General features: G+C 54.4%; 7 protein-coding genes across 7 annotated transcripts; 4 read left to right on the top strand and 3 right to left on the bottom strand.

Annotated features, from left to right (window-relative positions):
* Window positions 1-195: 195 nt before the first annotated feature.
* On the top strand, window positions 196-570 carry DL89DRAFT_254040 (uncharacterized protein; the record flags this gene model as incomplete). Its single annotated transcript, XM_040885242.1, has 1 exon — window positions 196-570. One exon carries the CDS (start codon window positions 196-198, stop codon window positions 568-570), a length of 375 nt encoding a protein of 124 aa, XP_040747367.1.
* Window positions 571-787: 217 nt separating this feature from the next.
* Window positions 788-1,661, bottom strand: DL89DRAFT_289776 (ribosomal protein L4; the record flags this gene model as incomplete). Its single annotated transcript, XM_040890001.1, has 2 exons — window positions 788-871; window positions 903-1,661. The coding sequence occupies 2 exons, from the start codon at window positions 1,659-1,661 to the stop codon at window positions 788-790; spliced, it is 843 nt and encodes a 280-aa protein (XP_040747366.1).
* A 131-nt stretch (window positions 1,662-1,792) lies between these two features.
* On the bottom strand, window positions 1,793-3,141 carry DL89DRAFT_319759 (WD40 repeat-like protein; the record flags this gene model as incomplete). Its single annotated transcript, XM_040891152.1, has 4 exons — window positions 3,021-3,141; window positions 2,443-2,968; window positions 2,187-2,393; window positions 1,793-2,140 (listed from the first exon to the last, which is right to left on the bottom strand). The coding sequence occupies exons 1-4, from the start codon at window positions 3,107-3,109 to the stop codon at window positions 1,793-1,795; spliced, it is 1,170 nt and encodes a 389-aa protein (XP_040747365.1). The 5' UTR covers window positions 3,110-3,141.
* Window positions 3,142-3,262: 121 nt separating this feature from the next.
* On the top strand, window positions 3,263-4,025 carry DL89DRAFT_289774 (uncharacterized protein; the record flags this gene model as incomplete). Its single annotated transcript, XM_040890000.1, has 2 exons — window positions 3,263-3,556; window positions 3,615-4,025. The coding sequence occupies 2 exons, from the start codon at window positions 3,263-3,265 to the stop codon at window positions 4,023-4,025; spliced, it is 705 nt and encodes a 234-aa protein (XP_040747364.1).
* Window positions 4,026-4,094: 69 nt separating this feature from the next.
* On the bottom strand, window positions 4,095-7,173 carry DL89DRAFT_289773 (Vps54-domain-containing protein; the record flags this gene model as incomplete). The annotated part of the gene is made up of 7 exons (XM_040889999.1): window positions 4,095-4,113; window positions 4,155-5,227; window positions 5,256-5,522; window positions 5,557-6,124; window positions 6,169-6,557; window positions 6,648-7,095; window positions 7,124-7,173. The coding sequence occupies 7 exons, from the start codon at window positions 7,171-7,173 to the stop codon at window positions 4,095-4,097; spliced, it is 2,814 nt and encodes a 937-aa protein (XP_040747363.1).
* A 5,939-nt stretch (window positions 7,174-13,112) lies between these two features.
* On the top strand, window positions 13,113-14,267 carry DL89DRAFT_264103 (histidinol phosphate phosphatase H). The gene is made up of 5 exons (XM_040886102.1): window positions 13,113-13,181; window positions 13,225-13,297; window positions 13,330-13,503; window positions 13,547-13,783; window positions 13,833-14,267. The coding sequence occupies exons 1-5, from the start codon at window positions 13,150-13,152 to the stop codon at window positions 14,052-14,054; spliced, it is 738 nt and encodes a 245-aa protein (XP_040747362.1). The 5' UTR covers window positions 13,113-13,149; the 3' UTR covers window positions 14,055-14,267.
* A 22-nt stretch (window positions 14,268-14,289) lies between these two features.
* On the top strand, window positions 14,290-17,502 carry DL89DRAFT_254033 (uncharacterized protein; the record flags this gene model as incomplete). Its single annotated transcript, XM_040885241.1, has 7 exons — window positions 14,290-14,664; window positions 14,708-15,331; window positions 15,367-15,775; window positions 15,872-16,326; window positions 16,371-16,988; window positions 17,015-17,359; window positions 17,449-17,502. 7 exons carry the CDS (start codon window positions 14,290-14,292, stop codon window positions 17,500-17,502), a joined length of 2,880 nt encoding a protein of 959 aa, XP_040747361.1.

Below are 17,502 nucleotides of genomic sequence, written 5' to 3'. Positions count from 1 at the left end.
AGGCTGCTTGTTCCGGCTGCCCCGCGAAAAGCTCAGCGGTCTGCGGGGCCAGGTGCTCCAATACGTGCCAGAGGGCACTCGGGTCTCGGACAACGACCTGGTTTCGGCATTGACATATAAGTTACTGACTCAGGCAACAACAGAAGCCACGGGGGAAGACCCAGGGCGGCTGGCAAAAACTCGTCCAGTCGCGCCATGGGTATCAAGAACGAGCACATGCTCGGGTTCCCTTGCGACATCCGGTTCTGGATCAACATGCAAAGCGAGAACTACATCGGGAACCCGCTCTACCAAGCATCCTTCGCAAACTCAATCGACTTTGCCAAGCAGCCTAGCAATGCACAGACCTTGGCGGAAGTGGTAGTGCAGGTGCGCAAGGCAATCTCCCAGGTGACGCCAGCGCGGATCGGCGGATTCTACAGCATGATTGAGTCCAAGGACGCAAAGCTGGGGGGCTTTCTTGCCGGCATGATGGCGTACAAGATGGTCAATGGCGTGTCGAACCAGACGAGGTTCAATATTTACAAGGCAGATTTCGGCAGCGGCGTGCAGAGCTTTCGCTACAGCTAAGCCGGACTTTGGCGATGGTGTTATTATCATCCTGCCGCCACCGCCACCAAGCAATGATCTTTTGGTCAATCTGACGGTGACGGCCAAGGTCAAGGAATGCATTTTGAAGAACAAGTTCTGGATGGAGCTTGCAGAGGTTGTTTACTGAAATAGATGCACATATGGCCATAGCATGCCTGTGACTAAGTTTTTTCTTCGTTAAATGCGGGGGTGAATTCTACAAGGGCAGCAGGGTGCTCTGCAGCAGCTCCAGAGCTTTGCGATCGATGATCAGGTAGTCGTGCCTCAGGATCTCATAAACCTCAGCATCGGCCAGCATTCATGATATCGACACCGGGCAGATTGCGGCTCGCCAGCTCAAGGTTGCGCAGACCCTCGGGCAGCTCCTTGTCCATCAGCGGCATCATCAGGACATTCGCATCGCCAGCAGTCGGCATCCACGCGTTCTGGACCAGAGTCCGACGCAGGTCCTGGGTCCGATGCGAGGCAACATCAAAGTCCTCGACCACAACAAGCTGGTCCTGCGCGTATTTGGCCGAGATCACCGCGCGCAATCCCATCAGCCACACCTTGCGCTGAATCTCAATCGCATGGCTCCGCGGCACCGGCCCATGGGCCTTGGCACCGCCGACATACTGCGGCGCGCGACGCGTCCCGTGACGTGCCATACCCAGGCCCTTCTGCGGGGTGATTTTGCGCGTCGACCCGCGCACCTCGCTGCGCGTCCGTGAGTTGTGCGTCCCCTGGCGACGCAGATTCCGCTCGTACGTCACCACTCGGTGGATGATGTCGGAGCGCACCGGTGCCGCAAACACGGTCCGCGGCAATTCCGCAATCGACTGGGGTGCGCTGGTTGCAAAGTCCAGAACAAAGGCCTGCACCGTAGGCGCCAGCGGGTTGATGGCCTTTAGGGGCTGCGGCGGCGGCCAGTTCAGGGCGCTTTTGGTGCCCGCCGAGGGCGCGATCTTGCGGGTGAGCGAGCCGATCGGCCGCAGGACTGACGGCTGGAGGGTCTGCGAGGCATCGGTGACCAGGGTGCGGGCCAGGCGCGCGGCCGAGGGAACGAAGCGGCTGAATCTGCCAGCGTTCATTTTAGCGAGAGAATAAAATAGCTGAATTGGGAGTATTTGTGGTAGAATGCTGACAAGAGACAAGCAAGAAAAAGTGCAAGGTGGGAGGGAAAAATAGGCAGGGCGCTGATAAACGCTAATCTAATACAGAATCACTGGGGTTCGACAATCACCTGGCCGCCAGTGGCAGGCTCAGGCTCAGGAGTCTGCGGCTTGGATGTGGCCAGCGGGGCATCGGCGAGCGGGAAATCGTCGCCATCGTCGCCACGGATCTCGACAGGCAGAATGAACCCGTCGTCGTCCATTTCGGACGCCGAGTCGCTAAAGAACGGGTCGTTGTCTGTGATATCCACAAACACATCGCCCTCCTCTTCGTCAGCGGGGTTCGGGCGGTCCTTGCGCGCGCGCTCCTCGTTAATGACCACGACATGGCCATCGGCATACGTGACTTTCTTGTCAAACTCGTCCTCGGGCTCGTCATGGTCGATGTTCTCTTCGAGCTCGCGGAAGCCGGGCGCAAAAGGCAGTCCAGTTCTGCTGTGGCACGCGCGTCCACAGATAGACCAGACCAAAAGTCGACACCGACGCAATAATGGGCCGCAAAGGGTGCACAGCACAGTCTTCCAGGAGCTCATTCGGTCCATCGAGAACCTTGACCAGGCTGCCTGCCAGCTTGTCCCACACATATATGTTGTGCTCGGCACGGTGCTCAATGCCGGCGATAATGTAGTCGCCCGATGCACTGAACACGGCCTGTGCCCAGTTCACGCGGATTCACGATATCCTGGATGCGCGACACGACGGACAGGGAGTTGTCGGTGAGCCGACAGACGCGCAGGGTGCGGTCTGAGGAACTGGCTACGATCTCGGGCGCACGCGCATTCGCCGCCAATGATCCAACGCGACTCGAGGACAGCCGCAATGAGCACACCGGTGCCAGTGTCTCGGTCTCCACAACATGCACGTACCCCTTGGTGGTGCCGAAAAACATATGCTTGCCTTTTTTGCCAAAGCAGCAGCACGTGGCCTGGCCCTCGATCTCCAGCCTCGTGCGTGTCCCGCCTGCAGTGACCATCCACGGCATGCCCTTCATCGGGCAGACCACCAGGAGGTGCGGGTTGCGCGGGTGCACGCGCGCGTCCAGGATGGGTGCGTCGAATTGCTCGCAGGTGCGCGTGTTGGTCTGCAGGTCCCAGAGAATGCACAGCCCGGCGTCGTCGTAGGTGAGCACGTGGCGGGAGCTGCGCGACCACCGCACGCCCATTAATGGCGCATCGCCATGTGTCAGCTTTCGCACAATGTTCAGCGTATCCATGTCCCAGATGTAACTCATACCATCGGACCGCGCCGTCGCCAGCAGCGAGCCGATTGTGGGAGAACGCACAGCACGTTGCGTATTCGTCGTCAAGACATGCTTCGATTGTCTCAGGGTACTCAGGCTCGAACGGATCCAGCAGCTTGCGGTTCATGGTGCAAAAACAGGAAAACAATAAAAAAAAAAGCCCACGGGATTCCGCAGCACACATTTGCTCCCAAACTTGTCCGAGTGGCTGTTGGCCATCAAGTATGGATCATGTAGCATATGGCAATATCCCAACTACCATCTATTAATTTTTCATGCAATGGACGACAGTACGCAGCCAGAAGGCTCGCTCCTAGACACACAGACCGGCGTTACGCAGACCGACAGCGAGCGCACAGCCGTCGACATTGCGCGCTACGCCCTGGCCGCCCACGCCGCCCACAAGCCATTGCGACGCGACGCCCTCCGCAGCCTCTTCCGCGACACCAGCGCGCGTCACTTCAAGCTTGCGTTCTCGCGCGCCGACGAGCTCCTGCAGCTCCACTTTGGCCTCACACTGGCGCCCTATCCGGCCCACGAAAAATCCCTGGATGCACCCGCACAGACAAAGCCCGTAGGGCCGCTGGACATTGCAAAGCACGCTGCCGGACGCATGCCGCGGGCGTCTGCAGTTGGAGCAGGACGACGCGCAGCTGATGGGGTTCGCTGCGGCGGTGCTCAGCCTGGTGCTTGTCAGCAATATGTGCGTGACCATGGATCAGCTTGTCTTGTACGTGCGGAAGCTCGGCCCTCCCGCCCACATTGCCAATGCGCCTGCCTCGCGCCTATCCACAACCGACGATGCCCAGCGCGATGCGTGCGCGCGCGAGGCCATCAATGCATTGCAGCGTCGCGGGTACCTCGACGTGCTGGCGCCACGCGCTGCACCCGAGGACGTCGAGCTCACGTGGGGCCCGCAGGCCAAAGTGGATTTCCGGCCCATCGACATCGCACGCTTCATTGCGGCGACCACCGGCCAGGAATGCTCGCCCGAGTTTGTGGCCAAGATCGGCCGCGCATTCGGCCGCAATATCGAAGGTTAATCAATAAAAAAAAAGAATCACTCTGCCACCGGCGACTCCCGCTCGGCCGGCTGGTACGGCTTGACCAGATCAATGTTGTTGACGGCCACTTCGAGCTCCATCTCCACCGCTGGGTCCAGTGCCCGGAACTTCTTCAGCAGATACTGCGAGTTTGCCAACAACTGGCGCTTACCCTCGGCTGTGGTAATCCGCAGCCGCGCGTACTGCGCTGTCAGCTTGTCGCCGTACATAGCAAAGATCTGCCCAAACACCCACCGCACCGCCGCCTCCGGCAGGTACCGCTTCAGCACGCGGTGCAGCTTGCGCACCTCCTTTGCCAGCCCATCGATTGCCGGCGCCGGCACCGCTGCTGCGCTGTCCCATTTGGTTGCCCCCAGCATCCGGCAGTGGTAGTCGCCCCGGTCCGCCATGATCTGCACCAGTTTGCGGTGCAGCTCGTGCTGGTGGTTTGCAAAATCGCCCACCGCGCGGTCCAGCTGCCCCAGCAGCCCAGCCTGCGTTGATGACATCACGTGTCGCAGACACTCCTTGACATACGGCAATAGCTCCATGCATAGCCCCAGCGACTCCGACGCCAGCGCCAGGTGCTTCGCCGAGATGTTCTTGAGCCCCGCTGACCGCATCGCCCCTGCCCCTAGCACCACCTGGCATGTGCGCGAATTGAATGCCTTGAACACCTCCACCAGCCGCTGCAGAACATCCGTCACCAGCACCGGGATGTTGACCGCACACTGCAGGTACTCCACCACGCTCTTGACTAGCACCAGGCTGCACCCGACCACGTGGAACGACTCGCCGCCAATATGCATCAGCCCGATCCCCGCCGTGTCCACTGACCGCACTGACGCCACATCAGAGTCCGCCGCCTTGGTTGCCATCACCATCTGCGTATGCACACCCTCAAACGCCCTGCCATCTAGAGCTTTGCTTGGCAGCGGCGACTCGCTACTTGTTTGGCCGCTACTCAGCGCCAACGGCCCACTCGCCGGTGTATTGATCCCTGGAGTGCCGATTCTCGGCGTACCAATTCCTGGCGTGCTGATTCCTGGCGTGCCAGCTCCTAGCACCAGCGGGCTGGTTGGCTCGGTCGCGGTCTGTTGACCTGCAGCCTCCACCACCTGATTGACCAGGTTCTGGAAGTCAATCGGCACCTCGGCCTGCACCCACTGCTCGTTCTCTATAAGAATGTGGATCTGCCGCGACTTTTCATTGTGGAAGTTGCTCAGAAACGCCTTTGCCTTGCGCCGTCAGCGTGCCACGCAGCCCAAAGCACATCTTGCCACACAGCTGCTCGTACTGCGCGACAAACTGCGAAATCTCTGCATACAGGGCATAAAACCCGGCCAGGCTCAGCCGCGCATTCTGCTCCGACCGGTGGTTCACCAGCTTGGCACACCGCACGTGCGCAACATCCATGAACGTCTCGAATGTCTCGTCCAGCGACCGCTGCAGATCACCCTTGGCCACTGCGTAGTGAGCCGAGCCGTCCAATGCGCTCTCGTCCAGGAGCTGCCATGATCGCACGCCTGACCATGCCAATATGCGTTATGATCAGAAGCAGAAGCTGCTGTTGCTGCCCTAGCAGGCTGCGGAACTGGTCAAACGTCAGCGCACGCACCGCCGCATTCAGGCTGCGCTGCTGCGTCGCATCGTTGAACATTGCGTGGCCGTGGCTGCGCGGAAAGCTGTGCGGATACAGACCCTCGATCAGCTCTGCTGTCTCGGCCATCAGGTGGTCACGGTAGATCCGCAGGGCGCCTGCCACTCCGCCAATGCGCGCCAACCCAAGCACGAGAGGCGATAGCTGCAAGCCCAGGTTCGCCTGGTAGATGCCCACCTGCGAGCTGTCGAACTGCCCGGCGCGCGACAGTCCGTCGTCTACAAACTCGCGCATATCCCGCAGCAGCGTGCTGGCCAGCTCGCGCTCGGCAAACTCCGATACCGAGCTGAGCGCCCGCGTCAGCCGTGCATCCAGCGCCCGGAACGCCCGCGTCGCCGCCACCCCCGGTTTGCCCTGCCCGGAGCGCATCGCGCGCTGCGCCGGCTCAACCATCTCCTGTGCTTCGACGATCAGATTCAGCGCTCCCGATGCAGTCGCCCTGACGCAATCAGTTCGTCGATGGTCGGCTGCACGTGACGGAACCTCCCCAGCAGCTCCACGTCGCGCAGCACTGCCGCCAGGTTATCCCGCCGCCTTCTGAGCCTGATCAGCTCCAGGCCGGGCGCGCACTGCGCGTGTGCCGTGCGTCGCAGGTCGCCGCGCAGCCCGTGGATCTCGGCTATGCACCGGTCGGTCTCCTTATGCAGGTCCTCCAGCGTCGACAGGGCTGCAAAGAACGACGGCGAGCGCCGCGAAATCTCGCGTGTCAAATACCCTTCCACTGTGTCCATATACCCAGACAGTGTCTCCTGCATGCGCGCTCCCGCCATGGCTGCGCGCTCCGCCGAAAGCAGCTCGGTGCTGAGCTGCGGGCCCAGTACCACCTGTGTGACTATGTCGAATGTCGCCGGGTCGCTCAGGTCAAACTGCTCCTGCAAAAAACACCGTCGGCACATCCTCGATGCCTGCCAGCACCACGCCATTGTCCGCCCCGAACTCACTGACCTGATTCCAATCCGAACTCGCTGCGCGTAGCCGTCCAAAGCCCGCAGCCGCTCCGCCATCGTCGTCGAGTCCATCGAGTACGTATGGCTGGCCGCTTCCAACACCTTCTCGGCATCCTCCACCGCCGCCTCGTACCGCTCCAGCTCATCGGTCGCGATCTGGTACCCGGTGCGGGCATTCATCGCATACTGGTCGAATAGGCCCGAAATGCTCTCCAGGTACCGGTCGAACTCGGAGCTTTTGGCTCGCGGGTAGTGTGTCTTGGCCACCACCGGCAGCTCGTTGCGGTGGATGCGCGACGGCACCTTGTTCGGGTTGCTCGTCAGCACTGCTATTGCATTGGCGCCGGTCATCGCCACGGTGCTGGCCGTGTCGGGCTTGTCTTTCTCGCTGCTGCTGTCGGTCCGCGCACTGGCCGCAAGTCCTTGTTGGCGCTGCCGGGTTGTAGTTTGGCTGCGCTCGCCGCTGGAAGTACGTCGACCCACCAGGAGACCGCCCATCCCCTGGATTGCGAATTATCCCAATCCCCGAATGCCGCTTCATTATAAAAATACTATTAGGCCAATTCGACAAAAAAAAAAACTTGAGGAAAAGAATAAGATCGCACGCCGTGCACAATAGAGCCAGTGACGTTGATGCAGATCCTGCACAGTAGAAACGCGCTGATTCTTCTCGCCACTGATCCTGGTGATTCCCAATTGCTCGCGGCTGTGGAGAGACACTGCTGCCTGCCTACCTCTGCACCATGCAATCTACAATGTGTCGGAGCCATGTCGGCAAACGTCCTGTCGCTAACTCACCAGTCACTCATCCTACACCTGACTGCAACCCAGTTCACATGTATCTGTTATCCAGACTTGAATTATTTGATGGTGATTGAGTACTGCATGACATTTCAGGTATCGTAAAGTCTAGTTGCTTAAATGTCTGTGAAGTATTAGGAGACTCGACAGCTTCAAAGAGGCACTCGAATTCTAGCCCTTTGCACTCACTAGTGGCAGCCATTCTACTAGACCTGGGCACTCTAGCAGGAGTCACCAACTGACCCACAGGCGCTTTAATGATGAAACGCATCTTCCTGGATCTGAATCCTAATGTGAATGCGGTTGCTCTTCGGCGAGTCCAGTGGATATGAGCTTTATGGAATGGATATAACTTGAAGAATGCTTAGGAGAAAAGGGAGAGTGGGCGTTCTGGCTCACACATCTATTGTTGTGATACTGGTACTTAACGTGGTATATAACTAGTGACAGTAAAGAACTGAGGAGGGCTGCTGAGCGCTGGGTGTACTGAACTATATAGTGGGGCACTATACTCTGCGTATGCACTGTGGCGTGGATCTAAGGATCAGGATCAGTTATGCAAATCTATGTTGTATTCAGTTTGTATATGATGCGTAGGACATGGGCTGCCGAATGTCAACAAAGGCAGCTTTGCATAACGGCTATTTACTTTGTACACTAGCTTTCCATGTCTGACTTTAATATACACATGCGATACAGCCAACAAGGCGGGTGGTGAGGACCGTGGAGGTAGCGCAAATGGATGACAAAGTATTACAGCGTAAATGCAAGAGATATGAAGCGAGGAATGTATCCTGCTCCTGTGACAGATATAGATTGTGGACTATTGGCGATACGTTGTTGTTTTCTACAAGTAAAATAGCAAAGGAATCGTCAGGACTTCGGCCCAAACTACCGCCACCATCCGCTGTTGAGCCCAAGAGGTGTTTTCGTCGATTCCTTAAACACAGCATGATACCTATACGCATACCTTAATGCACGTCTTGTAGCAGTGATTCTTTATACTGTTCCAAATACATGCTGCCTATCACAAAAGTGCAGAAAACCTTTGAGTATTCGTTTATTTGAATCCCTCTATCTGCATTCTAGAGCAGCTGTTTAAATTTTTGTGCTGTGAGCGGCTCCAGAAAATGAGATTCCCTCTGACATAGCCACTACCTTAAAGCATCTCTTGCTACTGTTCCTTTTAATTTAAATAAAAAAAATAAGCTGCTCCATCCGTGCGGTCCATATGCTGTGCCTATCTTTAGCATTTCAATTTTCAATGTGAGTAGACCTCGCGCTACCAATCGGCCTTTAATGGCTGGTTTCATACTAGTCGACTCGCACGGATCGGCCAACCCATGTGGCATGGGACAAAAAAGGCAGGCATAGAGCTTCAGTGTGATTTATACACGTGCTTCGCATGTACATACGTTGTAGTACTCGCATGGCTGACAAGCTCTTTTACCAGCAGTGCTGTCAACTGTAAAAATACACATGGCGACGGGTATAAAATCAAGTCGATTAGTCCTACACTCTACCTGCTATTCTTTTTTGCTTTTGCAACTACATTTCGCTGATACTTCACTGCCATGCCACAAGACACCAGCAGCCCTTACAACACGCCTCGTTTGCCTCACAACGAGGACATAATAGGCGACTATATACGGTCCAGTGCTACAAGGAGACGCCCTGTCTCCTCCATTGAGACGTTTGCCCGGCTCCTAGACTTGTCTGCAAGAAACCCGTCAGAAGCTGCCAAGGAGATGGCCTATATCATCTTTGATCTGGAGCCGCTCTTTCGAGAGTGGATTCAGAGAAAGTTGCCAATCAAGTTCCCACCCGAGTTTGAGCAGCTAAACAGCCAGTTGCAAGATGTGAGGCACCAGACATTGCAGGATGCTGAAAATGATCAAAACTATAACCCACGCCCAAGACAGGCTTTCCACGAGCCACACATGCTGCAGGGAACGGGAAGCAGGCAATCGCGGGAGGCAAGGCTAGACGCTCAGTATAGAATCTACTATGGATAGAGACACAATTGACAGATGCCAACTTTCAAGCGAGTAGATAGTAGCAGACTTTAGGTATACTTGAAACATTGTTTTTTACTCTTTTCGTTCATGTCAGTAGGGCTGCTAAAATAGAGAGTCATTGAGAATCGCTGCCAAGTGTCAGGCAGGTTTAGGTGACTATAAGCTGTCATAGAACAACAAAGGAATGCATAAGAATACTTTCAGGACCATTGCTGCTATTAAAGTGACATTGATTAGTGAAATATAACCTGAGGTTTGTGTAGAGGATGCTTTTACGGTTCACAAATAGCATTTATGTGATAGACGATCAACGAAACAAGAGTACTTATTGTAGTATGCTGTGAGATATGATATTCTGTTGCCTATTTATATCCTCTGTTTTGGCTGCCATATACTTGATTCCATATGTTTGTGACTATACTCCATTTGCTGACCGACAAAATCCGATACGTAAAAGCAGCCATCAGTATGCCACCAAAGAAATCGATTCTTCCTAAGGATACTGGTCCGACCGAGGAGTTCCGTCGAAATGCAGTAAAGCATCCAAGGTGGTTGCCGAGCGTCCCTAAGGTACCTCCACCAGGTACGACTGGCCTAGGATTGAAACCTGCAAAATAGATAGCTAATAAACTGCCCTTGTACTCGCAGCAGACCAACCAAAGATGATGATTTCGGCACTGATTCGCATCACAACTGTATCACTTCTCATATTCAACTTGCAGCGACATTAGTTACTTCTTTGCACAGAAAAGATCAGTGATAAAGGAGATCCAAGTTCAAATATGCTGATTACTTTATCGCAAGAGATCCTCCACTGCCATTGACCAGGTACAATAATGGAATGTGAGTCAAACAGACAAAGTACAGGTGCTGTCATTAGATATCTCTCTTGAAGTTATATAATCCTTGGCATTTTCAATATGTATCCAAGTTCGAGTCAATTGCTATCAACCTTAACATATGAATTATATACCCCTTTAGAACGTTGCACTCCACTACACATAATCAGGTTTTTTTTATCATGCCACGCTTTGCTACTATCATCGTAAATCGCTACTGGTCCATGACAACCCCTGTGTCCATACACATCTCCAATTAATCGTTCCGACAGCGGGCCAGCCAGGAGCTTTCTACGAACTTTTCTCTACAAGGAACAGTGCTTCTGACTGAGCCATCTGTGGTTATGTGGTGGTACTAGCTAGTTCAATTGATATTTGGATTGTTTCTATACAAATAATGTGTACTATAGCAATCTAATCTGCTGTGATTGTCACGGCATGATGACAAAGTAAAAACTAGAGCGATTATTGTCAAACCATCCAGGCCATCGATAATGGCGATGTGAGTTGTTGTCCTTTGTGCTCATCACAGCCAGCAGAAAGGGGATTCTTCAGTGGTGTGTGCAGTCTCCAGATCGCTTTTATTTTGGCGTCTGCTTATGTTATTATTATAGCCCTCTGTGGGTCTAGTTATGCGTTTTATTCACGATCCATTCATTTATTATGAAATTGAAAACAGGCCCAGGAGAATAAAATAAAGATCAGTGGGACTAGGAGACATGCGTCATGAATTGGAGCAGGTGATCAGCACACCTGCAACTTTACCCATTTCACCCAAGCAATTATTGGAAGCTATATAATTTTTCGACCAGCTTGCAGCATGTGCCCGCTCATTTTCTTCATTTTTGGAACTTGGCCTCACATAATTGCTATGTAAACGATACCATCACCAGATACATAACATGGACGACAGGGTGCATTTCACACAGGAGGAAGCCGACTATATCATCAACAAGTTTATCGAGACTGTAAAGAGCAAGCGACAGGGTGGAAGCAAATGAATTGAATCCAGTAATGATATGTACGTTTAACACGCTGCATAATAAATTCTTGTAAAGTAAACGCTCAGATATCGTAGGAGCCTGACAACCGTAGCAGGTGAGTGAACCATGAAACTGAGACATTAAACTGACTGGGAAAGTGTGGTTGAGTTAAAATAACATGGAGACAAGCGCCAGATCAGCAGTATAATGTACATGCAAGCTCGATTTTGTATCACTTATTATAATCTCAATTATGCCTCTGTATGAGTAGCTGGAATTGACAGTCGGAGGCGAAACTATAAGATTATTCGTGGTACTCCACAGCTACATCAGTGGAGAAAGGGCATGCGCTTCTTATTGCTACAAATTGGCTCACTCCTTAGTGTTATCATCCTGCAAAACTTTGTATCATCTGGGTATCCTACCAACTATAGATTTACTCCTTTGGACATTTACACATATATCCATCATGCAGTATGCAGCCGCTAGATGATAAGAAGGCTCAGCAATTAGTAGAAGGCTTACTAGCAGCTCATAGGTCAATACACTAGCATTCTAAGAGTGAAATCATGCATCACAGAACACTTATATTGAATATTCATATTAGATCAACAGGCTATTCTTATCAAAGTATCACAGTAGCAAAAGGTTCTAAGGATTCAATACAATGACAGTATAATGATAATATCACAGATTAGGTCAATTCAAGTAGCGCTTGTATGTATTGTGATAGGTATATTTAGTATTATTATAATAAGTATAGGTGGCCATTAAGTCCTTATAAATCTTATTTATAGAACAGGTGTTATAAAGGAAGTATAAAGCAAATAATGCATATAACTGCTATAACTTGGTAATATAATAGACCAATTCATATAACTATACACAGAGTACTAGCTACTTTTCTAGTGAATAATTGATAGTATATATTTAACTCAATATATATTCTAATATGCAGCCAAGTATATAATTGTATATAAATGGCAGCTATGTCCTATAGTTAAGTGACCTAGATATATTTATAATACAATTATATGTCCAGAATATACAAAAACTACTGAACCCCAAAATGTAGGATACATTGCTATAGAGTAAGAGTAGATAGTCTTCTTAGTATAGTATGGCAATATCCTCAACCTTTACCTCATTTGGCTAGGACTTTATAAACCACTAGAGAGAATGTATCTAAGATATATGTAGTACTGAGTTAGGAGCTGAGACAAAAATGATAGAACAAATCTGAATTATGTATTAGCTGTATAATTATAGGGATATGGTAATATATCTACCAGCTCTCTAGGGGGTTTAACTGCAGGTCATCTTGTATATCGACTACAGCATCCCTTGCAATATGCTTCTCCTCTACAACTATTGATTTGAAGTAAGTGGTATAAAATTACAAACTCAGATGGGTGTTATAGAACAAAAAGGTATTAATGGACAAATATGTATCAAGGGGCTTTCTCTACAGAACGAGCTGTACCCTAGTACTATATTTAATCCAAATACTGAACTCACCGAGGTTTTGCATAGGATATCTGGAAAGAATGACATATTCAAAAAAAAAAAACAAGAATCTGCTGCTCGTCCAGTAAACAAGGTCTCTATTACCGAACATCAAGCCGCATGCGAGTTTCAGCCAAGAACAGTTTTCTGGACTCGTACGCTAGCAAATCTGCCAGGTTACTGATCTGGGAAAGCTGATTGATTGAGTAGGCCATATCCATGCTAGAACAACAATTGGGAGCTGTAATGACGCATTAGAGCGGAGCCATAGCAGATCGACATCCGCCAGATGGTGGCATTTGACAGCTAGCTGCTTTTTATCTCTCCACAGTCCGTAGCACTACATCCCCTTCATACTCTTTTTCACATAATGCCGTTTACATTCCACACGCACTCTGGACAGTTCTGCAAGCATGCCTATGGGCTGCTGGAGGACACAATCCAGGCAGCAAGTTGGCAAGGGCATGCACACCATCGGCCTCACAGAGCATATTCCGCGGTGTCGTCCCCAGGATCCTGTATCCAGAGGAATCCGGGCTAACGCCTGAAGACCTTGAGACAACCTTTTCCGCATACGTCGCAGAAGCCAAAACGACTGCAGACAAAATACCAGGACAGGATTAAAATCGTAATTGGCTGCGAAACCGAGTACATTACGCAGCTAGATATGGACAGGGCCAAGCAAGTGCAGGAGGAATTCGGGCTCGACTACATTGTCGGATCAGTGCACCACATCGACGAGATCCCAATGGACTTTAGCCAGGGAGATGTACGAGCAGATTGTGGCCAAATACAACGGCGATCGCACGGCAGTGTTTAGGCGGTATTTTGAGCTGCAGTACCAGATGCTGCAGGCTCTACAGCCGACAGTGGTTGGGCACTTTGACTTGGTTCGTATTTTCCATCCTCGCGACCAGCCCGACCCGCTGCTGGCAGATGAGGCGGTGAGAAGGCTGGCGGTGCGCAATATCGAGTACATTGTGTCGTATGGCGGCGTGGTGGAGGTGAATTCGCGGGCATGGAAGAAGGGCCTAAGGGACGCGTATCCCGCAGAGGGATCTGCTGCGGGAGATTTTGGCGAGACGTGGCAGGATCACATTGTCGGATGACAGCCATGGCGGCAGCGACGTGGCAATGCATTACGACAGGCTTTATGCATATTTGATGGAGATGCAGGTGCAGGACGTGCATTGTGTCGGAACGGGTGGCCGGATCGAGGTGTTTGCAGGGGCGATGCAGGACGGGTTCTGGGCCAAGAACGGGTTCTGCGAATGAGCAAGTGGGGGAGGCGACGTCACTCTTAGAACCTACTGGTGCTTTTTTCCCTACTGTCAAGGAGTACAACATTGAGAACGGGAGGACAAGGCGAGAGCGCATTTGTGAATGGACTGTAATTTTTTCTTGTACCTCCGTTTTTTTATCGCGACTGTTTGCTCGCTTTTCCCCCCCCCTCTCTTAGTTCAAGCCCCGCACTCTTTTTCCTCTATCGATTATTTAAAAAAAAAGCTACATGGGAGACAACAGAATACAAGACTCTACGAGCTCGGCAGCCACGCACCGGCGGGCAGTCAGCAGCACAGATGGCAGCGGATCGCTGCGGGCCACGCGCGCGCGGCCACGCACGCACAGCCAATCGGGCACAAACAAGGGCACAAGCGACGCCTTCGCCAAGGCAGCGCGGCGGCTCAGCATCCCTGAGGCAGCACCGCTGGGCGGCGAGCTCAAGCTGGGGCGGCGGCAATCGCGCACGTACGCGGAGCTCGGGGTGCCCGCGCGGCGCCGCAGCCTGGCGTATGCAGACCTGATGGCGGTGTTTTACCCGCCAAACATCATGAGCCAGCCGACAGTAACCGACACGCCATTCGAGTGCCCCGAGTGGGAGGGGGTGGATGATGCGCAGCTGGAGCAGATGGAGGTTACGGCGACAGGCCAGCTGGGAGCCGACGCTGGAGAGGGCGATCAAGTCGATTGTGTCGATCAAGGCGCAGTGCGTGCGGTCCTTCGACACCGAGACCAGCGGCACGTACACGGCCACCGGGTTTGTGGTGGATGCCGAGCATGGGCTGATTCTGTCGAACCGCCACGTAGTCAACCCAGCGCCGATTGTGGCCCAGGCGGTGTTTGTCAACTACGAGGAGGTGGAGCTGGAGCCGGTGTACCGCGACCCGGTGCACGATTTCGGGTTCTTCAGATTCGACCCAAAGAAGCTAAAGTTCATGGCGCTCGAGTCGATCAAGCTGGCCCCGCACAAGGCCAAGATCGGCATGGAGATCCGGGTGGTCGGCAACGATGCCGGGGAAAAGCTGTCGATTTTGGCCGGCACCCTGGCCAGGCTCGACCGCACGGCGCCCGAGTACGGCGTCGGCGAGTACAACGACTTCAACACCTTCTATCTGCAGGCAGCGTCCGGCACCAGCGGCGGGTCGTCGGGGTCGCCGGTGCTCGACATCTACGGCGACGGCGGTGGCTCTGAATGCTGGCGGATCAAGCAAGGCTGCCTCATCCTTCTACTTGCCGCTGGACCGCATCGTCCGGGCTCTGAATCTGGTGCGGTCCGGGGATCCGGTACCGCGCGGCTACAATCCAGAGCGAGCTCGAGTATCTGCCGTACGACGAGCTGCGGCGGCTGGGGCTGGACATGGCCATCGAGGCCAAGATGCGCGAGACGTACCCGATGTCGCAGGGCATGCTGGCGGTCAAGACCGTCCTCCCCAAGGGCCCAGCCGACGGCAGTCTGCATGCAGGCGACATTGTGGTGGCAATAAACGGCGTGCCTACCATAGACTTTGTTGGGCTAGAGGAGGCCACCGACAGCAGCGTCGGCAAGGACATCACTGTGTCGGTATGGCGTGGCACCAAGGCATACGATGCCAAGCTGCGGCGTGGCAGACATGCACGGGATCTCGCCCAGCAGCCTGGTGGAGGTGGGCGGCGGGGTGGTCAACGACGTGTCGTACCAGATAGCCCGCAGCTACGGGCATTCCGGCCAAGGGCGTGTATGTGGCCAGCAGCGGCCACGTGATGAACTCGGCCAATCTCTGGCGCGGCTCCGTGATCCTGAGCATCGACAACATGCCAACGCCCGACATCAGGGCGTTCGCCGCAGCCGTTTGCAAGGCTCAGGCAGGGGACGCGCGTGGCGGTGCGGTTCTTTGCGCTGGACCAGCCGTACAAGCAAAAGGTCATGATCATGAATGTGTCGACGCACTGGCACGCGATGCGCCTGGCCCGGCGCGACATGGCCGGCCACTGGCAGTACACGGAGCTGCCGTCGCCGCTGCAGCCGTCGGACGTGGAGCCGCAGACCGCGTCGCTGGCGACCTTGCCCGGGACCCTGGCGCCAGCCGACTCGGTATGGCCCAGCATTGTGCATCTGGACTTCCACATTCCGTATCTGGTCGATGGCATGAAGAGCACGCATTACGTGGGCCCCGGCTTCATAGTTGACAAGACGCTGGGTCTGATCGTGTGCGACCGCGACACAGTGCCCATAGGTGTGGGCGACGTGCACATCACCATTGCCAACTCCATTGTGCTCACCGGCAAGGTCGCGTTTCTGCATCCCGTGTATAACTTTCGCCTGTGGTGCAGTACGATCCGACGCAGATTGGCGACACGCCCGTGCGGGACCTGGAGTTCCACCCCGAGTACTACTCGGGGCAGCGCCATCTGGTGCAGGGCGACTCGGTATTCCTGGTGGGCATCAGCAGCGAGCACACGCCGGTGGTGCGCAGGACGGAGATTTCCGCCCGGTCCATGGTCAGCACGCGCGAATGCCTGCCGCCCAGGTTCCGCTGCATGAACGTCGAGGGCGTCAAGCTCAACGACCAGCCGTCATCGCAGGGCGGCGTTCTCTGCGATGGCAGCGGCCGGGCATTGGGGCTGTGGACCAATGTGTCGTCGCAGGACACCAGCCACAAGGACACCAGCTCCATGACCGGCCTGGACGTGTCGCTGCTCAAGCCCACGCTCGACGCCATGCGCAATGGCCAGCTGCCGGATATCCGCTCGCTGGACGTTGAGCTGTGGACTGTTCGCCTGGCCGCCGCACGCACCCTGGGCCTGAGCGCCGAGCGCATCCGCAGCGTCGAGCAGACGCAGAGCGATTCGCCCCGCCTGCTGTATGTGCTTGGCCTGCTGGCCAGCGAATCGCCGGCCGCCCGGCTTCTGAGAACCGGCGATGTTCTGCTGGAGATGAACGGCAAGCCGGTGCGCAACGTCGCGGAACATCGCAGTCATCCATGATGCCGAGAGCGTCGACCTGGTGGTGCTCCGCGATGGCAAGGAGGTCCGAGCTGCACGTGCCCACCACCAGACTGGACGGCATGGAGACGCAGAGGGTCGTGCATTGGGCGGGCGCCCTCGTGCAGACCCCGTACAGGGCGGTGCAGGAGCAGATCAGGCGCCTGCCATCCAACGTCTATGTGTCGTGCACCCTGTATGGGTCGCCGGCCAACTGCTACGGGCTCAAGCCAGGCATGTGGATCACCGAGATTGAAAACACGCCCGTCAACGACATTCGACACGTTCATCCGCATCATCAAGGATCTGAGCCTGGACTGTGCCGCTGCCAATGGCCGGTACGTGAGAGTCACCGTCGTCAACAGGAACGAGATCACCCGCGTCCTGAGCCTGCGCGTCGACAATCCACTACTGGCCACCATGGCAGCTGCTGCGCGACCCCACTGCCGCCAGCAACTGGAGGGCCGAGTTTGCGATTTAG

This window comes from Linderina pennispora (assembly GCF_002104995.1).
Source record: "Linderina pennispora strain ATCC 12442 chromosome Unknown DL89scaffold_1, whole genome shotgun sequence".
NCBI classification, from domain to species: Eukaryota; Fungi; Kickxellomycota; class Kickxellomycetes; order Kickxellales; family Kickxellaceae; genus Linderina; species Linderina pennispora.
The sequence above is the reverse complement of the archived record's forward strand: the minus strand, read 5'-3'. Positions and strand labels throughout refer to the sequence as shown.

Excerpts from the sequence above, each read along its gene's own strand:
- DL89DRAFT_264103 (XM_040886102.1), top strand. The coding sequence starts at position 13,150 with ATGCCGTTTACATTCCACACGCACTCTGGACA. Across the intron at positions 13,182-13,224 it reads TTCCACACGCACTCTGGACA|GCAGCAAGTTGGCAAGGGCA; the intron begins GTTCTGCAAGCA and ends GACACAATCCAG. Across the intron at positions 13,298-13,329 it reads GGTGTCGTCCCCAGGATCCT|ACCTTGAGACAACCTTTTCC; the intron begins GTATCCAGAGGA and ends TAACGCCTGAAG.